Source organism: Tursiops truncatus, chromosome 6 (genome assembly GCF_011762595.2).
Source record: "Tursiops truncatus isolate mTurTru1 chromosome 6, mTurTru1.mat.Y, whole genome shotgun sequence".
NCBI lineage: Eukaryota > Metazoa > Chordata > Mammalia > Artiodactyla > Delphinidae > Tursiops > Tursiops truncatus.
Window position 1 is genome coordinate 15,586,374 of NC_047039.1, and position 20,498 is coordinate 15,606,871.

At 50.3% G+C, this 20,498-nt stretch overlaps 1 protein-coding gene and 1 long non-coding RNA gene across 3 annotated transcripts in view; one reads left to right on the plus strand and one right to left on the minus strand.

The window, feature by feature from the left end:
• Positions 1–3,301, minus strand: part of LOC141278941 (uncharacterized) — a 124,438-nt gene extending 121,137 nt beyond the window's left edge. For both annotated transcript variants that reach the window (XR_012332400.1, XR_012332399.1), the window contains exon 1: positions 2,919–3,301. This is a non-coding gene — a long non-coding RNA (uncharacterized lncRNA). The remainder of the gene's footprint in view (positions 1–2,918) is intronic.
• Positions 3,302–5,856: 2,555 nt separating this feature from the next.
• Positions 5,857–13,361, plus strand: LOC117312755 (NUT family member 2G-like). The gene is made up of 8 exons (XM_073805694.1): positions 5,857–5,872; positions 7,771–8,485; positions 9,442–9,570; positions 10,613–10,752; positions 11,238–11,533; positions 11,944–12,060; positions 12,570–12,716; positions 12,873–13,361. The coding sequence occupies exons 1-8, from the start codon at positions 5,857–5,859 to the stop codon at positions 13,359–13,361; spliced, it is 2,049 nt and encodes a 682-aa protein (XP_073661795.1).
• Positions 13,362–20,498: the final 7,137 nt, after the last annotated feature.

Genomic DNA, 20,498 nt, shown 5'->3' on the forward strand with positions numbered 1-20,498 from the left:
TTCCTATGAATATGTGCACAGAATCCACTTACACCCCAAGTAGAACCCTCAACTCCCACCACACATATATAACCAAAAGGATACCACATATACATATGTGTTTGTACACACACACACACACACACACATATATATATCCTGCACACACACGTACATTTCTACCCACACCCTGAATAAATACACAAACAGACCACCTCTTACTACCTACATTTTTACAGACAAAACCTTACTCACCCTGAATATTCACATTCCACTCTCACAACTATATATACACACACAACATGGGCCTGAAAACAAACATGTGCAACCGATATGCCATCCAGATGTACACACTGAGTACCTAAACACACAGGCTCACCAAGTACTGTCTCATGTGCAATCCCAAAAAAGACCCATATGCAATCCCACAGCCCTGGAATACATACACTCCAGGATTCCTGCACACACACGTAACCTACACGGTCTACTGGTTTCCAAACACACAGACTAAACTCTCACATCCCGCAGAATACATACCCCAAAAGCCCCAGGAACTCAAAAACACACACAGACACAAATAACCTATACTTATCAAATACAGCTGACCCTTGAACAGCTTGGGGGTTAGGGCCAACCCTCCATGCAGTGGCTCTGTGTCCATGGATCCTGTAGTAGTCCTGTAGTATTTACTGAAAAAGAAATCCACTATAAGTAGACCCGTGGGGTTCAAACCCGTGTTGTTCAAGGGTCAACTGTACATATAAGTCCACCTCACTAATACTGACAACACACATACAAGCAACACCACTAAATTCTTCAGGCATTACATTTCAAAATAGACACATAGAGGACTCTAAGCCTCCTGATATACTCACAAATCACAAATACACACACCCACAAACTCCTCATGAGTATACACCCCAAATGCTCAGACACATTCAAAACAGAAAAACACCGACAACTTCTGCAGTCTTACTAATATACATACACAATTCTCACACACCTATGGATACACACATGCAAATATTCCTAACCCCTGAACATATGGATCCCCTCCCAAACACTATACATTATGCTACCTCTCCAGAAGACAAGCTCCCCACCACTACCCCAACATATAAACTGTATATGTGTGTGTGTGTATATATATTTCTACCCTCACCCTGAATATATAGACAGACCACCTCTTATGCCTACCAAACTCATGTATAAACACCCTAGCATTCTCCAAAGAAATACACTTTGAATACTCCTAACAACTCCATACCTTATGAACAAGCTTTGATAATGCACGCACCTGATGATGGACACACACACGGATTAGAATACACAAGTAAGATACATGGAAATATCTCCAGCAAACCATTTATGAAACAACTTCCATATATCAAATTATCCCTAGCTATCAGCCAGCTCACACATATACAAGTACTAACAAATACCGGTATCACATATTTCTAATACATATAAATGCAATTGTCCATCTTCCCTGTAGAAACATAGAACCCCACCTCACTATCAGATACACATATACTCACTTCCCAAAATACATAAGCCTAAGAGGCTCCTACTGAAAATTACAACTGCACAACATCAGCAAATATTCCTCCAAGTGGCCATGAGCCTTGAATACTCACACAAACTCATTTAACACACAACTCTCCACAAGTCCCAAATACAACCACAATTACCCAGTACACTACAAATATGCAATAACATCACCCTGTACGCCCTTTCTTCCAAATACACATACAGTACCACACTACTGGCGTATACACAACACCACATTCCCAACCTCTCACACAGAATTAACTCTGCCATCTTGCAGAATACAGAATCATACAAACACAACATACCTACATATACAACATTCATCAGTCCCATAAAATAGTCACAGACTTGCCCTCTACACATCCAAATATACATAGACAGCTCCTGAAAATGCACACACACAAACACCCCATAACCATACAACATGCCCTGAATACACAAATGATCAGCCTACATTCCCCAAATATACAAAATAAACAGACTGGACACCCAAAGTAATATACACCACTACTTCTCCTGACATTGCCCTTATGCATACGCAGATAATCCTTCCCAACCCACCATTCGACACACACAAATCCCCAAATTCATGGGAGAAAAGAACACATGTAAACATATTCCCCAAACACCAAATTACAAACACCTAACCACCAACTCCTTGAGTATGCCTGCGTCACATCCCAACACCCTCCAAATACAACACTCACTCTTACACACTCACAAAAACACAGGCATGACCTCCCTTCAAAGACAAATAACCACAGACAAAACCAACCCGCACATGTGACTACACATCAGATTCCCACCAACCAATTAAATATGTACAGACCCCATCTATGCTTGCAAATCAGTCAGGATTTGACATCAGGTAATAAACATGTAAAAATACATGTTTATTACCACATTCAGCAAAGCTGCTCCCATCGCTGACAAAAGAATGCAGTTTGAACATAAGTGTTGATTGATGTTTTTATGATAAGAAGGAAGGCACTAGTGAAACTATGAGTGTGTTCCCTCGATCTTCACGCATTTTCCAATCACCTGAGCTACACCTCTGGAAGCAGATGAGGGTTTTCAACTCGCAAGAACGTCCCTCTAGCTTTTGTACTCTTCACAACGCGCAGACTAGCACGGCACCTGTTGAAGAGCTCGCACACACTATTTACCCCCACTGGAGGCCCCGCAGTCACGGAACCCTTCATGCAGCCGGCTCCCCAGCCGTGCCAATAACCCTGGGGCAAACACCTCAAGGGAATCGAGCTCTATGGGGGCGTGAATCCACATTGTGGCGAGTCTCCTTACACGGACAAGGGCACAAATAACGCACAGGGTGAACAACAGCGCAGAGCGGTGACACCTGAGGGGTGAAAAGTGCCCGTACCCCTTACCTCAGGATTCCTATAACTGACCCTAGAGGCCGCCATGACAGGCCCCTCCGCCGCCTGACGGCCGTTGAGGCCCCACCGTCCGCGCTCGCGCATGCGCTCTTGTCTTCCGGAGCAAACTGCCCCAACAGACGCTGGGAGCCGTTGGAGGACGGCGGTCCGCGTGCCCGAGAGCCCCGCCCCAGTGGGCGTGCGCAGGCGTGCGCAGGCGTCTAGGCGCGGGGAGCGCGGGCATCTGCTCCAGGCGGTCTCTGCAGGAGAGGAGAGAAATGGAGGGTCGGGCACGCTGCGCAACTTGACTGGCGACGCTCCTCGCCGGGAACTTTCGTGACGGTCTCTTCTTAAAACCAGCTCTTGTGAGATGTGCACTCGTGATTTTTATATTGCACACGTGAAACCCATGCACTCAGCTACAAAGCGTTGTGGAGAGCTCCGCTGTAAGCACAGTAGCCTCAAATTGGGGCAAGTGCTTTCATGCCCTTTGGACTGCAGTTCCTTGGTTCTTGCTTATGCCTTTCAAAAAGCAGTAGGTCCTTTTGCCTAACATGCCTGAAGTTTCCGTTAAAGAACAATTCTAGCAAAGAATTTCAGACCTGGGAAACACTCTTAAGATACTGTCTCCTGACTCCGTTCCTAGAGTTTCTGCAACGCATTTTACTCTACTAGAATATTTTTTCTCAGTGTATTTAAGACATGGAGGTTGTTCAATAAATGTTGATTTACAGCTGTTTCCTTTGTACGGGCTTGGGTTTTTTTAAATAATTTTGAGAAAGAGTTGACAATCTGGGCCAATTTCAACACAGCAGGTAGTATGGGAATAATTTTACTTTCCCTCCCTCCTTTTTTAATAATATCTTGCAGAATTTCGGTTGACAACAACAACAACAACAACAACAAAAATAGTAGCGGGATCAACTTACTGACCTGACTTTGTAATACTTCCCAAAGAAACTTCAATCATCAGATCCGCTTTCTGGTCAGTCGCAAGATTAGAGCATTTCTCACTCAACAGGATGCCCCTGAAGACCCCTCACATCTAACAGCACTAAGCACTTCCAAGTGCACAGACTTGAAAACTCCACAAGACACAAACATGTTATCTCTTCGTTTCTTTAATGTTTCGTGATTGCGTGGAAGATGAACTGTCTTCTGAGGCTTGTGATGCATGTCCAGAGATGTTTTTTCTCAGTAGTCAATGCCTGCCCCCAGCCTCTGTGCAGGAATAGTCAGAGATCATGATCCAAAGGACTTTTAGATATTCCCTTCTGTGACTGGTCTTCCCAAATTACATTTGGGCTAATTTGATTATCTCTGTCTCTGGGGTGTAGGATTTTGAAGTATTACCAAAGAGACTGCAGAATTGGGACTGGCTAATTTTTGCACAGTGCAATTTTTGTATCAGTGGCCTTGAGAAGAGTCCTTCAAATACTGTATCAGAGTTATGAGTGCGAATCTTGTAAATAATTGGTTGAATGACTGAACAAAGGGAGGAAGCAACAAGGAAGCCTGCCTTTCTCGAGTGCCTGGGTACAATATTTTGCCTCACCATCCCTCTAATATGAAGTTATTGGTTGAAAATCATTTAAGTTTTCCTTCATTATAAAAGTTCCAGTACTGAGCGATATTCACAAATCGTTTATTTTTTTCAGTCCCCAACAGGAGTTTCCTTAGATATAAAGTTCACCATGATGTTGCTTGAAATATTCTCACCTTATCTTCTCATCTTCTTCTGAGTCAATTTCTCCTGACAAGGGGCAAGGAACTTCTTAAGCACCAACAGGAGTCTTTTTCACACTGTGGAACAGTCCTTCTAAACCTCTGTTTCCCTCCCCAACACCCCACAATCAGTAGGAGTTCTACTGCTGCTACAGCAGTCAGTGAATCTCGTCTCCCAAGAGACTTGGTTGCCATCTTCTGAGGTTTTCAGCTTTCATCTCCCTTGACAAGTTTCCTAACAGTCCGCTCCTCTATGAAAATAGATCGCCTTCATTTTTAGTTGCATGAATATCTCTGGGAAGATTTTAATGAAAGAGAGAACACTGGTTTCCTCCGGGAAAGAGGATTGGGTTGACAGGGGAAAGAGGTGGGAGGAGGACTCGCCACTGCATATTCCATTTTGCACAATTTAATTTTGAACCATGAGAAGGTGTTACTCGCTTAAAATATTATACTAAAATCATTTACAAGGTAAAAAACTAAATCTTTAACAACCATGGAATACTATGAGAAAGACATTTAGTGAATTCTGGTCTTGGACATGGGGGCTGCATGACAGCTTTTTGATGGACGGGGGCTTTCCAGCACAAAGGATCATTAGTAAGGCTGGTCCTGCTGGATGTTGGTTGGAGCACAAGGACCACTTCCTTAGGAGTGATGTACATACAGCAGTCAAAGACACTGGATCTGCTGAGACAATCCTAATTTCAAATACTCACTTCCATGTGGCCATAAGTCCCCAAGTGTTTATCAGACTAACACTTGGGTATTTTGTTCAGAAAGTCTAGTCTCTGTTGAAGTAAGTCAAGAGCCAGGTAGGAAGCAGAGTGTGTTGAGGGACACAAAACTAGGTTGATGGATAAAGACGTGAAAGGAAGGGACCGTCATGTCCAACGTCGGTGCCGTGAATCAAAAAGTTTATAAACTGCCTAAAGAGGCACACGCCAATTGTGTTGCCACTGTGTGAGGTGGAAGGAACTTCCGGTTCTTGCCTACCTCCCAGAGCCCTCGTGGAATGTCCCCCCACCCCACCTCACCGGGACCCACGTGCCGTCTGCCCCTCCCCCACTGCAGAACGTTTCAGCCCACATGCTACTGTTTAAATGTAAACGTGGCTCTCCTTGGATCCTGAGCAACTGCTGAAGCAGGTCGCTCTCTGGGTCCTGGTCTTGACGTTTCTCATTGAGGCTACCAGGCAGCAGTAGTCCGTGCCCAAGCCTGCAGGATGGCTTCAGAAGGAGGTAAGCCTATAGGCTGGGGGGGTGTTCCCAGAGACCCTGCCATCTCTCACATCCTTCGGGTTCATACATGACACTTCACTGTGGGCACATAGTTGGACTGAAGTAGAGGGAGAAGAGAGCACTGGACCCACAACGACATTTCACCTGGGGAGACTGGGGAGCCTGAAGAAACCTGAGACTGCACTGGGGAGGAGGGGTCATTGGAGGTGGATCAAGAGGAATTGCCCTGGCTATGGAGAAAGGATGGCAGCAGACGGTTGATTGTTTCTAGAAGGGAGACAAGCCACTTTGAAACGTGTGTGTAAGGATGTGTGTGATGTCCTGGTGGTGACACAGGGAGGGTCATGAGGAAAGCCTAGACCTGTATTGTGTTCCTGAGGTACCTGAAGCTTGCCTCACCATATCTTTCAAAGGGATTTGAACAGGAGCATACTGTATCTCAGGGGGCCCTGGGGAGAGATGGTCTCGGTGAGAAAACTATTCAATGGGGCTGTGTGTGGCCACACCTGCAGTGAAGTGTCCTCTCCGAGAGCTAGGAAGGAGGTTACTCTAACTGCCGCAGCCCACACCTCATCCACTCCTCCCAGCCCAGAGCTCACTTCTCAGTTCAGGTAACTGTTGCCTTGGATTCAACAGGGGATGGGCAACCGTGTAACTTCAGCCAAGAGAGGGCTCAGGTTCCTGAGTTGCTCTGAATTGTTCTTCCTTTTGTGGTCCAGTATCTCATGGTGGACCCTCAGGCTGCCTTGAGAGGAAGAGTTTGTTCATATTTCATGTCACTCCTTCATGGACAGGGAACAGATGTGGAGAGGGCTTGTTTCGGGTGGAATGTCTAGGAAGGCTGCTTCCTCTTTTAAAGGGGGAAGGAGTGTAGCCCAGGGTCAGGAAGACGATCTTCTGTGTTACTATTAAACGTCCCATGACACCTATTCTGGTTAATTAGGTGCACCGTGGTGTGTACCTTGTTCTCCTGAACGGGAATGTGTTTCAGACAAGTTGGTCGCCATGGCACCTGGCTTATGCTTGCTTATCAGATTGTCTCTCCGTTATTGGGAGCTGGAAGGGGGAAGGACCACCGGCGGTCTATACTCCCACGACCAATGTAACATGACAATTCCCTGGCCCTTGTTTAATCCTCTGCAGCCATCAGTGGCTGTGAAATGACAGGATCCAAGGGACATGCGCCTACTTCTCCGACCCCCCCCCCACCTCCTAGGAAGAGAACTCCTGAGTGATGACAGTGACTCTGGGCACTGGGAAGGGGGTGGCAGGACCTGGCCCATGTTACGTACCTGCTGTGGGTTGTTCTGAGATGCAGGTGCATTCTGGGCCAGTGTTATGGGTTTGTATCAGGATTCCATTAGAGGGATATTTTCCAGCATTTTGTTTTGTTTTGTGAGGCTAGGCAAGAAAGAGGGGATTTATACTGAGCGTCAGGAAAAGGAGGACTGAGCAGGAGGTGGGGCCCTAATATTTTACACAGTGCCTTTGGGTGCCTAGAACCTACCTTGCAGAAGGTCCCTACCTGCTGGTACGCCAGCTGAGGGGCATTTCCCACAGAGCGGATGTCCACACAGTTCCAGGTCTTGGGAGACAGCCTGTGAGGCTTAGCTGCCAGGAGGCGCCTTAGGGAGGCTCTCCAAGTGAGTGCTTGTTGAGGCAATTTCTTCTCGGCAGGCAGGGGTCAGGGACCTTGGTGGATGGGCGCGGGGTCCCCAGTGGAATAATTCTCAACTGGAGGTCAGGGCATGAAAAGCACTTGAAGACATTTGCACGCTGCAGTTTCCCTTGTCCAGGTGTCTCTCACCTGTGGAGACTTACACTCTGATGCCGCAGAAAGCCTCTGTCCCACTGGCCCCTTCTCCTGCTCCATTCACTCCTTTCCTTTGCCTCAACAGCAGCTCCAGTGCTGGGAACGGATGTCATCATGAACCCTGGTGCCTCCTTGTCTGATTTCATGGCAGTGCTCTATCCTCCACCCATTCCTGGCCCCCAGGACCGGCCACCCTGGGGGCAGCACCTGCCACCTCCCATCACCCCAGCATTCCCTCCTGGCAGCAGCCTGCTGCTGCCAGCTTTCCCCACGACGCCTTTGGTGGCTAATGGTGGCCGTGGAGCCAGTGCCCCTGGGGCTTGCAACCTCACTGTCCAAGTCAGGTCACAAGGGAGGCCAGTGGAGGCCCCCCAGACTCAGACCTTTATCATAACTCAGGGCCCCCTCACCTGGAGCGCTCCAGGGGCCCTCAGCGGGACTGCTGCATGTCCTGCACCCGTATTCTTAGCACCCCCTGCGATGGAGACCATTGTGACTGCTCCAGCTGTTGGAGTTACTCAGGCTGGCAAGGGAGGCTGGACCCCAGGCTTTCCTCCTCAAGCTCCACCACCAGCTGCCCAGTTGGCCCCTATCATTCGCCCAGTGAACTCTGGGCCTTGGCCACATGGCACTTCCAGGGAGGGCAGCCTGGCCACCAACCAGCCCTACGCCTCGCAGGGTGACTGCTCTAACCCCCAGAGCGTGTACAGTAACTTCCGACGTTGGCAGCGCCTCAAGCCACTGGCGCGGAGACACCTTCCCCAGAGTCCTGATGCAGAAGCTCTGTCCTGCTTTCTCATGTGAGTGAACGCTCAGGGGGTCGTGAGCTTATCGGAGCTTTTAGATAAAGAGGACCTGGGGATGGACTCGCAGGTTAGGTTTCTAGGGATACTGGAAGCAAGGTCTGAGGGTGATGTCCATGCTATGAGAAGGCACATTGTCGGTCATATGGGTGAGCCGCCCAGTCCATGACATCATGACTGAAATGTGCCTCATCTCAACTGACCCCACCACCCTGAGAGTCTAGCCAACTTGCTCTTCCATGATTCTCATGGTAATATGGACTGCAGACTTGCAGTCAGAGAGGGTCGTGCTGTAAGGTGAGGAGCCAAGGAGTGGATGCCGCACTCTCCTGTGGTGCGGTCTCCTTTCATACAGGACTTGATGTACATGGCCAGGGGAGGTCACTTCGCAGGAGGGGGAGGAGTGCGGGGCCCAGGAGAGCGCTTAATGCATGCCTCGACTTCATTGTTGTGGAGAATTCCACTAGGAACAGGGTGATGGTAGAGCTCTCCTAAGGGCGTGGGCTCTCTCCCACTAGAGTTGTGAGCCTGGCAGGCATTTCCATCCTAAACCTCCGGTCCCTCGTAAAAAGGGGACAGTCACACTTCACTCAGAGGACTGGGCAGAAGACTCCTTGGGCTAATCTATGAAGTGTTAGCAGATGGCTTGGCACATGCCACGTCTCATTGATGATAGTGATTTTCCTTATGAAAAGGCAGCCTTGAAGAGGAAAAGAGCTCCCCAAGGCACAGTGTCCCAGCTGTAGCCTGGGAGTGGATGGTCATCCTCGAGTGAGTGTGAAGCGGTGACAGCAGTAGCCGGGAAGGCTTGTCTTTGCCCTCCCAGACACCTGCCTCTCACCCTCCTGTTGCTCAGTCATGCTGCGTTGAGTGATGTGTGGTCCACATTGGCGGGTGGGGTCAGGCAGGTGGGGGCTGGGCTGGGCACGGAGACTGACCCGAAGGTCTTACAGCCCAGTGCTTCGATCCCTGGCCCGCCTGAAGCCCACCATGACGCTGGAGTGGGGACTGTGCAGGGCCGTGCAGGAATGGCAGCGCATAAGCAACGTTGACCGGATGATCTACTACAAGATATCGGAAAAGTGAGTCAGCGCCCTGGGCCCAGGGGCTGCGTGGAGGCTGAGGCGAGTGGGTGAGGGCAGGGTCTGGCCGTGGGGGTGCTCATCAGAGAGGACAAAGGAGAAGGGCTGTCACTCAGAACAGGGGCCCCGCAGCCCAGAGGCCCTACTGTCCTCCAGAAACCCCTCCCTCACCTTGAGAGTTTGGGTCTTCTGTCCTTCCTCCACCAGGAGCTCTGCCCTCCCCTGATTTTGACCTACCCTTGCCTTGACATGAAGGTCTCAGGATGGGGCAGGGTGACGCTGTGAGTCCAGTTGGGGTCCAACTCCTGCCATATGGGCTGAGCCGGGGAAAGAGCTCCACCCGCCAGCCTGCTGCTTCCTTAGTGGTGGGTGGCTGGCGGCCACTGACATAGATTTGGGACCCCCTCTCCTCATGAAAAGTGGCCTGAGTGGGTACACTGGCATCCCTGAAGAGGCTGGGGAAGCCAGCTGTCGTCAGCCCGAGGGTCTCTGGCCCTTCCGTTGTTTGCTCCATGGTAATCCCCTTGGTTTAAGAAAGAAAAGCAAACCAACGAGCGCCTCTCAGAGGAAAGGAAGGCCTCTCCTCTGAGCTCAGCATCCACGTCGCCCTGCCTCTCCTGGGCCCTGTCTCCAGGTCTATGTTCCAGGACTCTCAGTCCCAGCCCAGGGTCCTGGATTCGGGCAAGGACCCCTGTGGGGAACACATACCTGTTCCAGCCTCTGGCTGTCAGCCCTTCATGTGGTTCTGGATGGGGACGGGGTGAGGAGGGTGCCCCCTGGGTCAGCCAAGTGTCCCGTTGACCTGGTTCGATTCAGCGACCTGGGTCTATGCTGTTGAATGGCCTCCAGTGCTGGTGAGGCAGGAAGGGTCCCAGATCTTGTATCAGTTCCAGGAGCAGCTCTCTGCTGTTGACAGCACCTCACAGGGCCTTGACAGCCCCAAGGCACATCCTCTCCCAATCCCTCATCCTTGGCTGCCTTTGTTGGGCTCCAGAACCCAGGCCTTTTTCTCAGGGTGGCCTGTGCCTCCGTCATCCCCCAGGTTCGTGGAATTTGAGGCCGAGGAGGAGATGCAGATTCAGAAGGGGCAGTGGATGCAGTGCGCGCAGGACCTGCCTCCTCCAGCCCCACCGAAGCTGGATCCTCGGGGGCCCCCAGCCCCGAAAGTGGGCCTTCAGCCAGGCACCCAGGTTCCCACTGGAGTTGAAGGCACAGGTAACAGGGGCCTAGGGTGGGCCACTGTCCCCACGTGGATCCTTTTCCTTCAAGACAGGGGCATTGGTCTTTCAACCGAAACAGCCACCGAGGCAGGGGGTGGGGGCGTGGGGTCTCAGCTGCCCTTTGTCACTGCGGGGTATTGACTTGGTCAGTTTTGTAACTCCTCTCACACCTCCCTGTCAAAGGACCCCACACAAAGTCTGCCTAGGAAGTGGGCTTGATGGGGAAACCCCTAGAAAATTGGAGGTTCCCCACTTCCTTACTTGTGACTCTCTTAGATGCCCCCCTTACCTCCCCTCTCCAACAGCACATGAGGCTTCAGGTGGTCCTGACCCCCCCACACCCACATCAATGTCCCCCAAACAATGCCCTCACCAACGTGTGCTCGGTGGTCAGGAGGTGGACCGGGAGTCCCTCACCTTCCTTCCCTTCCTCCCGCTCTGCCTCAGCCTGTGCTCCCAGGATGTCCGGCCCCAGGGCCCAGCCCTCCTGCCCAGAGCCACACAGGTCCCAGCAGCCCCCGGAGCCCAAGGCACCCAAGGAGATTCCCCCTGAGGCTGTGAGGGAGTATATGGACATCATGGATGCGCTGGTGGGGCCCGTCCACTCAGCCACAGGCGAGTCAGATGCAGAAGGTGGAGAGGACGGAAATGAGCTGAAGCAGGAAGAGGACGGCATCTACTCCGACCCGGGCCTCTTGAGCTACATTGACAAGCTGTGTTCCCAGGAGGACTTTGTCACCAAGGTAGGCTAGGCCTGGAGCCTGGGATCTACAAGATGCCAGGGCATGGAACACTCAGCACCCAAGATCTGGGTTCTGCTCAGGCCGTTGGGACTTAAGCTCAGCTCCTTGTTCCTGAGCCTGGTGTTAGGGGAGGTTTACGCAGATGTATGTGTGTACGTGTTTGTGTCTCTCTGTGTGTATGCCTTTGTGTGTCTGTGTATGTGCCTCTGTATATGTGCTCTTTTGTGTGTGACTGTGTATGTGCGTGTGTGTGCGTGCGTGTGTGTGTGTGTGTGTGTGTGTGTGCTGACCATCCCCGCCTTGTGGAGGAGAGTGGGGTGGGTCTCTGCTTTTCACTTTCCCTCCGGGTCTTCTTGTCTCACAGGCCACTCCTGGCCAAGGATGCTCACAGCCTCTTCTTTCTGTCCGAGGTGGAGGCAGTCATTCACCCTCGATTCCTGGCAGAATTGCTTTCCCCAGACCCACAGCTGGATCTCTTGGCCCTAGTGGAAGAGCTGGAGCAGGAGGAAGGGCTCACGCCAGAAGAAGTGAGCCAGGGGAGAGAGAGGGACACTCAGGGAGCCAGGGGACCCCACGGGAGGGGAACCCCAGCGGATCCAGGGGACAGGGGAACCCATATGACAGAGGAGGGAGGGATCCCCGGTAGAACACGGGAGACAAGGGACACCCAGGAAGACCAGGGCACGGAGGGACCCCAGTGAACAGGGGAGAGGTAGGGCCCCAGAACTGTAGGGCCACCTGGCGCTGTCCATCCCTCCCCTGCCTGGGAGGCCTGGCATGGGGAAGGGCCCGTTTTGGGGTGGGTGCAGTGCAGGGTGAAAGGAAGGAGAGGATGGGGAGCCGGGAGGGGAGGGAAGGGCACAAAGCTGGGAATAAGGTGCAGGAGGATGGCAGGAATGCCACAGTGTCTGTATCTGGATTCGAGTCCTGGGGTCCCCCGTCCCCTCTTTCCCCCAAGGGCCATTGTCCCACTGCCCAGGGCTCCTCCTCTCACATGTGTGTGTGGAGCCAACACTGTCCTCCTCCCTCCTACCAGCTGGTGCAGAAACGACTCCTGGCCTTGAAAGAGGACGAGGGTGTGCAGGCAGCCCCGAGTCACAGTGCACCCGGAACGCGCTCAAGTCCTTCTGAGTCCGACGCCGGCCAACGTGCCCAGAGGCATGACCAAGACCCCCATCTAGGGGTCAGTGATGAAGCCTGCCCACCAGAGATCGATTCTGAGGCTCCTCATAGGCTCATCCAAACAGACGCTGGCCTGTGCAGGCCCAAAGCCTTTGTTCCCTCTCGAGGACCTCAGGAGGTCTCTCCATTCTGGGCCGGACCGCCCTCCCCTCCCCAGGGTCAAAGGCGCGCTGGCCCTCTACGGGGACCCAGGGATGCGTCTGTTCTCAGAGAGGCCTCTCCTGTTCGGGAGGCCCGAGGGCCCAGGGACGGCTCCAGTGACGATGACGAGGAGCTCCCCAGCCTGGCCTTCCTGTTCGGCTCTCTGCAGAGCCTACTGCCTGGCTGGGTGTCCCAGAGTCCTGCCCATGCCTCAGGCCTGGCCTCCCCTGGAGGTTGGGGGGCCCAGAGTGCTCCCCACGCCCCCTCCCATCAGAGAAGAGGCCTCAGCCCAGCTCCACCAGCCGCTCCCAAGTCGAGGAAGCGGGCTCTGTGTGGACGCCCAGCCGCTGCTGAGAAGCTGCCCATCCCCGGGGCTGGCCTCGGGGTGTCTGGGAGGCCAGGCTTGGCTCTGGGGCCTGCTCGCCCCTCACAGCCGAGAAAAAGAAAGTGTGACCCGTGTGTCACTGAGAAGAGTAGGAAGTGGAAGAAGCACTGCAGCCAGTAGGGAACAGCTGGGCTGGCCCTCCAGGGCGAGGCCCAGGGCGGCCGCCAGGGGAGCCTAGGGGCTCCTCCTCATCCCAGTGCTGACCCTGGATGATGTGGGGGGAAGGGAGGGAGGGCAGGACCACCAGGGCGGGGAGGGGGAGCGGGATTGTGGGAGGTTAGGGAGGTGGGGGAGGTGGGTGTGGCCAGGTGTGTGTGGAGCAGGACCTTTGGAGTGATGTATATCAATTGTGAATAAAGATCGTCTTGGTGGCAAATGCTCTCAGGCCACTGTCATCTTGTTCGTGTTGCGCTGCTCCACAGAGAGCGATCCAGAGAGGAAGGAAGGATGAGGGAGGTCACAGGAGCTCTGGATCTACAGGTGGCCGAACCTTTCCTCCACATAGACAAGGACTCCTCAGGCTGGCCCTGGGAACCCACAGCTCTCACTTTCCCCAGGGACCCCCTCATCATCCCCTTCTCTAAAGCCTGCTTGGCTAGGGGCCTTCTGGGGCCTCTGTACCATCTTCTGCATCCCTGAACCTTCTGGGGAGGCAGAGCTGCTTTTGTGCCTTTCAGCCCTCTGGACACTCACCAGTTTCTAGGATGGAGCCTGGAGACAGCCCTTGTCATTATGGAGCTTCTCTCTGCTTCCCTGAAGTGGCCAGGCGACGGCGCTGGGATGACCCTCCGCTCATCCAGGGTTTCCTGTGTGGGTGGCGTGAACAGAGAGGAAAAGTCCTGGCCATGGGGACAGGACTGTCTGCCTCATCGTAGCGGGAACAACCTCTAGTCCCGCTGGGATTATTGCAATGTGCAGAGTGGTGGAGGCAGCTACCTCTTAATCCCAATGAGGATGCAACAAGGGGAGTGGGTGCGGGGAAATTCATGGGGCACCCGTGAAAGGTGTGGATAAGGGTAATGACAGTTGGGCCCCTTTGTGGAACTTGTGGGATTTCTCTGCAGCAGCATCTCGTTCAACTGAGGGAGGAGGACCCATCTGGCTGTGGCTGTGGGGACTGGCCTCAGGGGCCTATGGGTGTGCAAAGACACCCCAGAACTACTGTCCCGTCCCTTTCCACCCACGGCTGGACATGTGTGTGTATTGGTATCAACACTGATTTGTATTCCCATATAAAACAGTTCCTCCTAACAAACTATGACCACGTTTCACAAGAACAGCTTGCTCACAGGGGCAGCAGGGTTGGGGGAGAGGTGTCTGTGGCCCCAGATCTGGGTGGGAGCTGGGATCCGTGCAGAGGAGTGTGAAGGCCTCAGTCACTGTCCTGTGGGTGCTGGCAGAGACTTCGAATCATCAGAGCAGGGGAAATGACCCGCTCATAAGGGTGAGATGAGCAAACAATGAGGGGCAGGGCGCAGACCCCTACTGTCTCCCCGAACTGCCCCCCCTTACAGCCTGCTTAGCCCCCATCATGGCCTGTGCTGGCCCACCTCTGAAGCCCCTTCCTCCTAACGCACTCAGATGCTCTGGTCCTTTGTGAACCCACCCTGGGGCTCACCCGCCCTTCCCTGCTGGCCAAAGCCTCTTCCCCTGCTTCTGAGTTCTGATTCCTTCCCCAGGACCCAGGCGGGGGTTGGGACAGCAGAGACTCCCTAATTCTCCCTCCTCCTCCCGGAGATCTTGACAATCACCTTTGTATGTTTCTATGATTTTAACTATTCTAGATACTTCATGTGAGTGGCTATGACATGTCCTTTTATGAGTGGATTAGTTCACTTAGCATAATGTCTTAGAGGTTTATCCATGTTGTAGCATGAGACATGGTTTCCTTTTATTTCAAGGAAGGAAGTATTTCATTGTATTTATAGACCCCATTATCCATTCATCTGTTGATGGACATTTGGGTTTCTTCACATCTTGGGTATTTTGGATAATGTTACGATGAATGTGGGTGTGCAAGTATCTGTTTGAGATCCTGCTTTGAATTCTTTTGGATACAAACCCAGAAGTGGGACTGCTGGATCACATGGTAGTTATAGTTTTAATTTTTTAAAAATTTATTATTTATTTATTTTTGGCTGTGTTGGGTCTTCGTTTCTGTGCGAGGGCTTTCTCTAGTTGCGGCGAGCGGAGGCCACTCTCTTCATCGCGGTGCGTGGGCCTCTCACTGTCGCGGCCTCTCGTTGCTGAGCACAGGCTCCAGGCGTGCAGGCTCAGTAGTTGTGCCTCACGCACCTAGTTGCTCCACGGCATGTGGGATCTTCCCAGACCGTGACTCGAACCCGTGTCCCCTGCATTGGCAGGCAGATTCTCAACCACTGCACCACCAGGGAAGCCCCTAGTTTTAATTTTTTGAGGAAACCTCATATTGTTTTCCGTAAGGGTTGTCCCATTTTGCAGTCTCACCAACAATGAGAAAGATAGTCACTGTCAAGAACTTGGTAAATATCCATCTTATAAAAATGTTTATGCTTTTCGCACAGCTGTAGATAATCACAATTATGTATAATAATAATATTTTGGGTTATATATGGTGTCATGTAAATCATATTGCCTTTGGCTTCTTCTTTCAACATTCTTACTTTAAGAAAAATGGGGGACTTCCGGGAAGATGGCGGAAGAGTAAGACGCGGAGATCACCTTCCTCCCCACAGATACACCAGAAATACATCTACGCGTGGAACAACTCCTACGGAGCACCTACTGAAGGCTGGCAGAAGACCTCAGACCTCCCAAAAGGCAAGGAACCCCCCACGTACCTGGTTAGGGCAAAAGAAAAAAATAAACAGAGACAACAGGATAGGGACGGGTCCTGCACCAGTGGGAGAGAGCCGTGAAGGAGGAAAAGTGTCCACACACTAGGAAGCCCCTTCACGGGCGAAGAGTTCGGGTGGCGGAGTGGGGGAGCTTGGGAGCCGCGGAGGAGAGCACAGCAACAGGGGTGTGGAGGGCTAAGCGGAGAGATTCCAGCGCAGAGGATCGGGCCGACCGGCACTCACCAGCCGAGAGGCTTGTCTGCTCGCCCGCCGGGGCGGGCGGGGCCTGGAGTTGAGGCTCCGGCTTTTGTCGGAGCGCCGGGAGAGGACTGAGGTTGGCGGCGTGAACACAGCCTGCGGGGCGTTAGTGCACTGCGGCTAGCCGGGAGGGAATTCGGGCAAAAGTCTGGACCTGCCGAAGAGGCAAGAGACTTTTTCTTCCCTCTTTGTTTCCTGGTGCGCGAAGAGAGGGGATTAAGAACGCTGCTTAAAGGAGCTCCAGAGACGGGCGCGAGCCGCGGCTAAAAGTGCGGAGCCCAGAGACGGGCATGAGACGCTAAGGCCGCTGCTGCCGCCACCAAGAAGCCTGTGTGCGAACACAGGTTACTATCCACACCCCTTTCCGGGGAGCCTGTGCAGCCCGCCACTGCCAGGGTCCCGGGATCCAGGGACAACTCCCCCGGGAGAACGCACGGCGCGCCTCAGGCTAGCAACATCATGCCGGCCTCTGCCGCCACCGGCCTGCCCCACTCCGTGACCCTCCCTACCCCCCCGGCCTGAGTGAGCCAGAGCCTCCGAATCAGCGGCTCCTTTAACCCCGTCCTCTCTGAGCAAAGAACAGACGCGCTCCGGCGACCTACACGCACAGGCGGGGCCAAATCCAAAGCTGAGCCTCTGGGAGCTGTGAGAACAAAGAAGAGAAAGAGAAATCTCTCCCAGCAGCCTCAGAAGCAGCGGATTAAAGCTCCACAATCAACTTGATGTACCCTGCATCTGTGGAATACATGAATAGACAACGGATCATCCCAAATTAAGGAGCCCTGTGGATGAAAGGCTCTTGGTGCTGCAGCCAGGAGTCAGTGCTGTGCCTCTGAGGTGGGAGAGCCAACTTCAGGACACTGGTCAACAAGAGGCCTCCCAGCTGCACATAATATCAAACAGCGAAAATCTCCCAGAGATCTCCATCTCAACGCCAGCACCCAGTTTCACTCAACGACCAGCAAGCTACAGTGCTGGACATCCTAGGCCAAACAACTAGCAAGACAGGAACACAACCCCACCCATTAGCAGAGAGGCTGCCCAAAATCATAATAAGTCTACAGACACCCCAAAACACACCACCAGACGTGGACCTGCCCACCAGAAAGACAAGATCCAGCCTCATCCACCAGAACACAGGCACTAGTACCCTCCACCAGGAAGCCTACACAACCCACTGAACCAACCTTAGCCACTGGCGACAGACACAAAAAACAACAGGAACTACGAACCTTCAGCCTGCAAAAAGGAGACCCCAAACACAGTAAGATAAGCAAAATGAAAAGACAGAAAAACACACAGCAGATGAAGGAGCAAGATAAAAACCCACCAGACCTAACAAATGAAGAGGAAATAGGCAGTCTACCTGAAAAAGAATTCAGAATAATGATAGTAAAGGTGATCCAAAATCTTGGAAATAGAATAGACAAAATGCAAGAATCTGTTAACAAGGACCTAGAAGAACTAAAGATGAAACAAACAATGATGAACAACACAATAAATGAAATGAAAAATACTCTCGATGAGATCAATAGCAGAATAACTGAGGCAGAAGAACAGATAAGTGACCTGGAAGATAAAATAGTGGAAATAACTACTGCAGAGCAGAATAAAGAAAAAAGAATGAAAAGAACTGAGGACAGTCTCAGAGACCTCTGGGACAATATTAAACGCACCAACATTCGAATTATAGGGGTTCCAGAAGAAGAAGAGAAAAAGAAAGGGACTGAGAAAATATTTGAAGAGATTATAGTTGAAAACTTCCCTAATACGGGAAAGGAAATAGTTAATCAAGTCCAGGAAGCACAGAGAGTCCCATACAGGATAAATCCAAGGAGAAATACACCAAGACACATATTAATCAAACTGTCAAAAATTAAATACAAAGAAAACATATTAAAAGCAGCAAGGGAAAAACAACAAATAACACACAAGGGAATCCCCATAAGGTTAACAGCTGATCTTTCAGCAGAAACTGCAAGCCAGAGGGAGTGGCAGGACATATTGAAAGTGTTGAAGGAGAAAAACCCGCAACCAAGATTACTCTACCCAGCAAGGATCTCATTCAGATTTGATGGAGAAATTAAAACCTTTACAGACAAGCAAAAGCTGAGAGAGTTCAGCACCAGCAAACCAGCTCTACCACAACTGCTAAAGGAACTTCTCTAGGCAAGAAACACAAAAGAAGGAAAAGACCTACAATAACGAACCCAAAACAATTAAGAAAATGGGAATGGGAACACACATATCGATAATTACCTTAAATGTAAATGGACTAAATGCTCCCACCAAAAGACACAGATTGGCTGAATGGATACAAAAACAAGACGCATATATTTGCTGTCTACAAGAGACCCACTTCAGACCTAGAGACACATACAGACTGAAAGTAAGGGGATGGAAAAAGGTATTTCATGCAAATGGAAACCAAAAGAAAGCTGGAGTAGCAATTCTCATATCAGACAAAATAGACTTTAAAACAAAGACTATTAGAAGAGACAAAGAAGGACACTACATAATGATCAAGGGATCGATCCAAGAAGAAGATATAACAATTGTAAATATTTATGCACCCAACATAGGAGCACCTCAATACATAAGGCAAATACTGACAGCCATAAAAGGGGAAATTGACAGTAACACATTCATAGTAGGGGACTTTAACACCCCACTTTCACCCATGGACAGATCATCCAAAATGAAAATAAATAAGGAAACACAAGCTTTAAATGATACATTAAACGAGATGGAGTTAATTGATATTTATAGGACATTCCATCCAAAAACAACAGAATACACATTTTTCTCAAGTGCTCATGGAACATTCTCCAGGATAGATCATATCTTGGGTCACAAATCAAGCCTTGGTAAATTTAAGAAAATTGAAATTGTATCAAGTATCTTTTCCGACCACAACACTATGAGACTAGATATCAATTACAGGAAAAGATCTGTAAAAAATACAAACACATGGAGGCTAAACAATACACTACTTAATAACGAAGTGATCACTGAAGAAATCAAAGAGGAAATCAAAAAATACCTAGAAACAAATGACAATGGAGACACGACGACTCAAAATCTATGGGATGCAGCAAAAGCAGTTCTAAGAGGGAAGTTTATAGCAATACAATCCTACCTTAAGAAACAGGAAACATCTCGAATAAACAACCTAACCTTGCACCTAAAGCAATTAGAGAAAGAAGAACAAAAAACCCCCAAAGTTAGCAGAAGGAAAGAAATCATAAAAATCAGATCAGAAATAAATGAAAAAGAAATGAAGGAAACGGTAGCAAAGATCAATAAAACTAAAAGCTGGTTCTTTGAAAGGATAAACAAAATTGATAAACCATTAGCCAGACTCATCAAGAAAAAAAGGGAGAAGACTCAAATCAATAGAATTAGAAATGAAAAAGGAGAAGTAACAACTGACACTGCAGAAATACAAAAGATCATGAGAGATTACTACAAGCAACTCTATGCCAATAAAATGGACAACCTGGAAGAAATGAACAAATTCTTAGGAAGGCACAACCTGCCAAGACTGAACCAGGAAGAAATAGAAAATATGAACAGACCAATCACAAGCAATGAAATTGAAACTGTGATTAAAAATCTTCCAACAAGCAAAAGCCTAGGACCAGATGGCTTCACAGGCGAATTCTATCAAACATTTAGAGAAGAGCTATCACCTATCCTTCTCAAACTCTTCCAAAATATAGCAGAGGGAGGAACACTCCCCAACTCATTCTACGAGGCCACCATCACCCTGATACCAAAACCAGACAAGGATGTCACAAAGAAAGAAAACTACAGGCCAATATCACTGATGAACATAGATGCAAAAATCCTCAACAAAATACTAGCAAACAGAATCCAACAGCCCATTAAACGGATCATACACCACGATCAAGTGGGGTTTATTCCAGGAATGCAAGGATTCTTCAATATATGCAAATCAATCAATGTGATACACCATATTAACAAATTGAAGGAGAAAAACCATATGATCATCTCAATAGATGCAGAGAAAGCTTTTGACAAAATTCAACACCCATTCATGATAAAAACCCTGCAGAAAGTAGGCATAGAGGGAACTTTCCTCAACATAATAAAGGCCATATATGACAAACCCACAGCCAACATCGTCCTCAATGGTGAAAAACTGAAAGCATTTCCACTA

Excerpts from the sequence above, each read along its gene's own strand:
- LOC117312755 (XM_073805694.1), top strand. Across the intron at positions 8,486-9,441 it reads GCTCTGTCCTGCTTTCTCAT|CCCAGTGCTTCGATCCCTGG; the intron begins GTGAGTGAACGC and ends AAGGTCTTACAG. Across the intron at positions 11,534-11,943 it reads AGGAGGACTTTGTCACCAAG|GTGGAGGCAGTCATTCACCC; the intron begins GTAGGCTAGGCC and ends TTTCTGTCCGAG.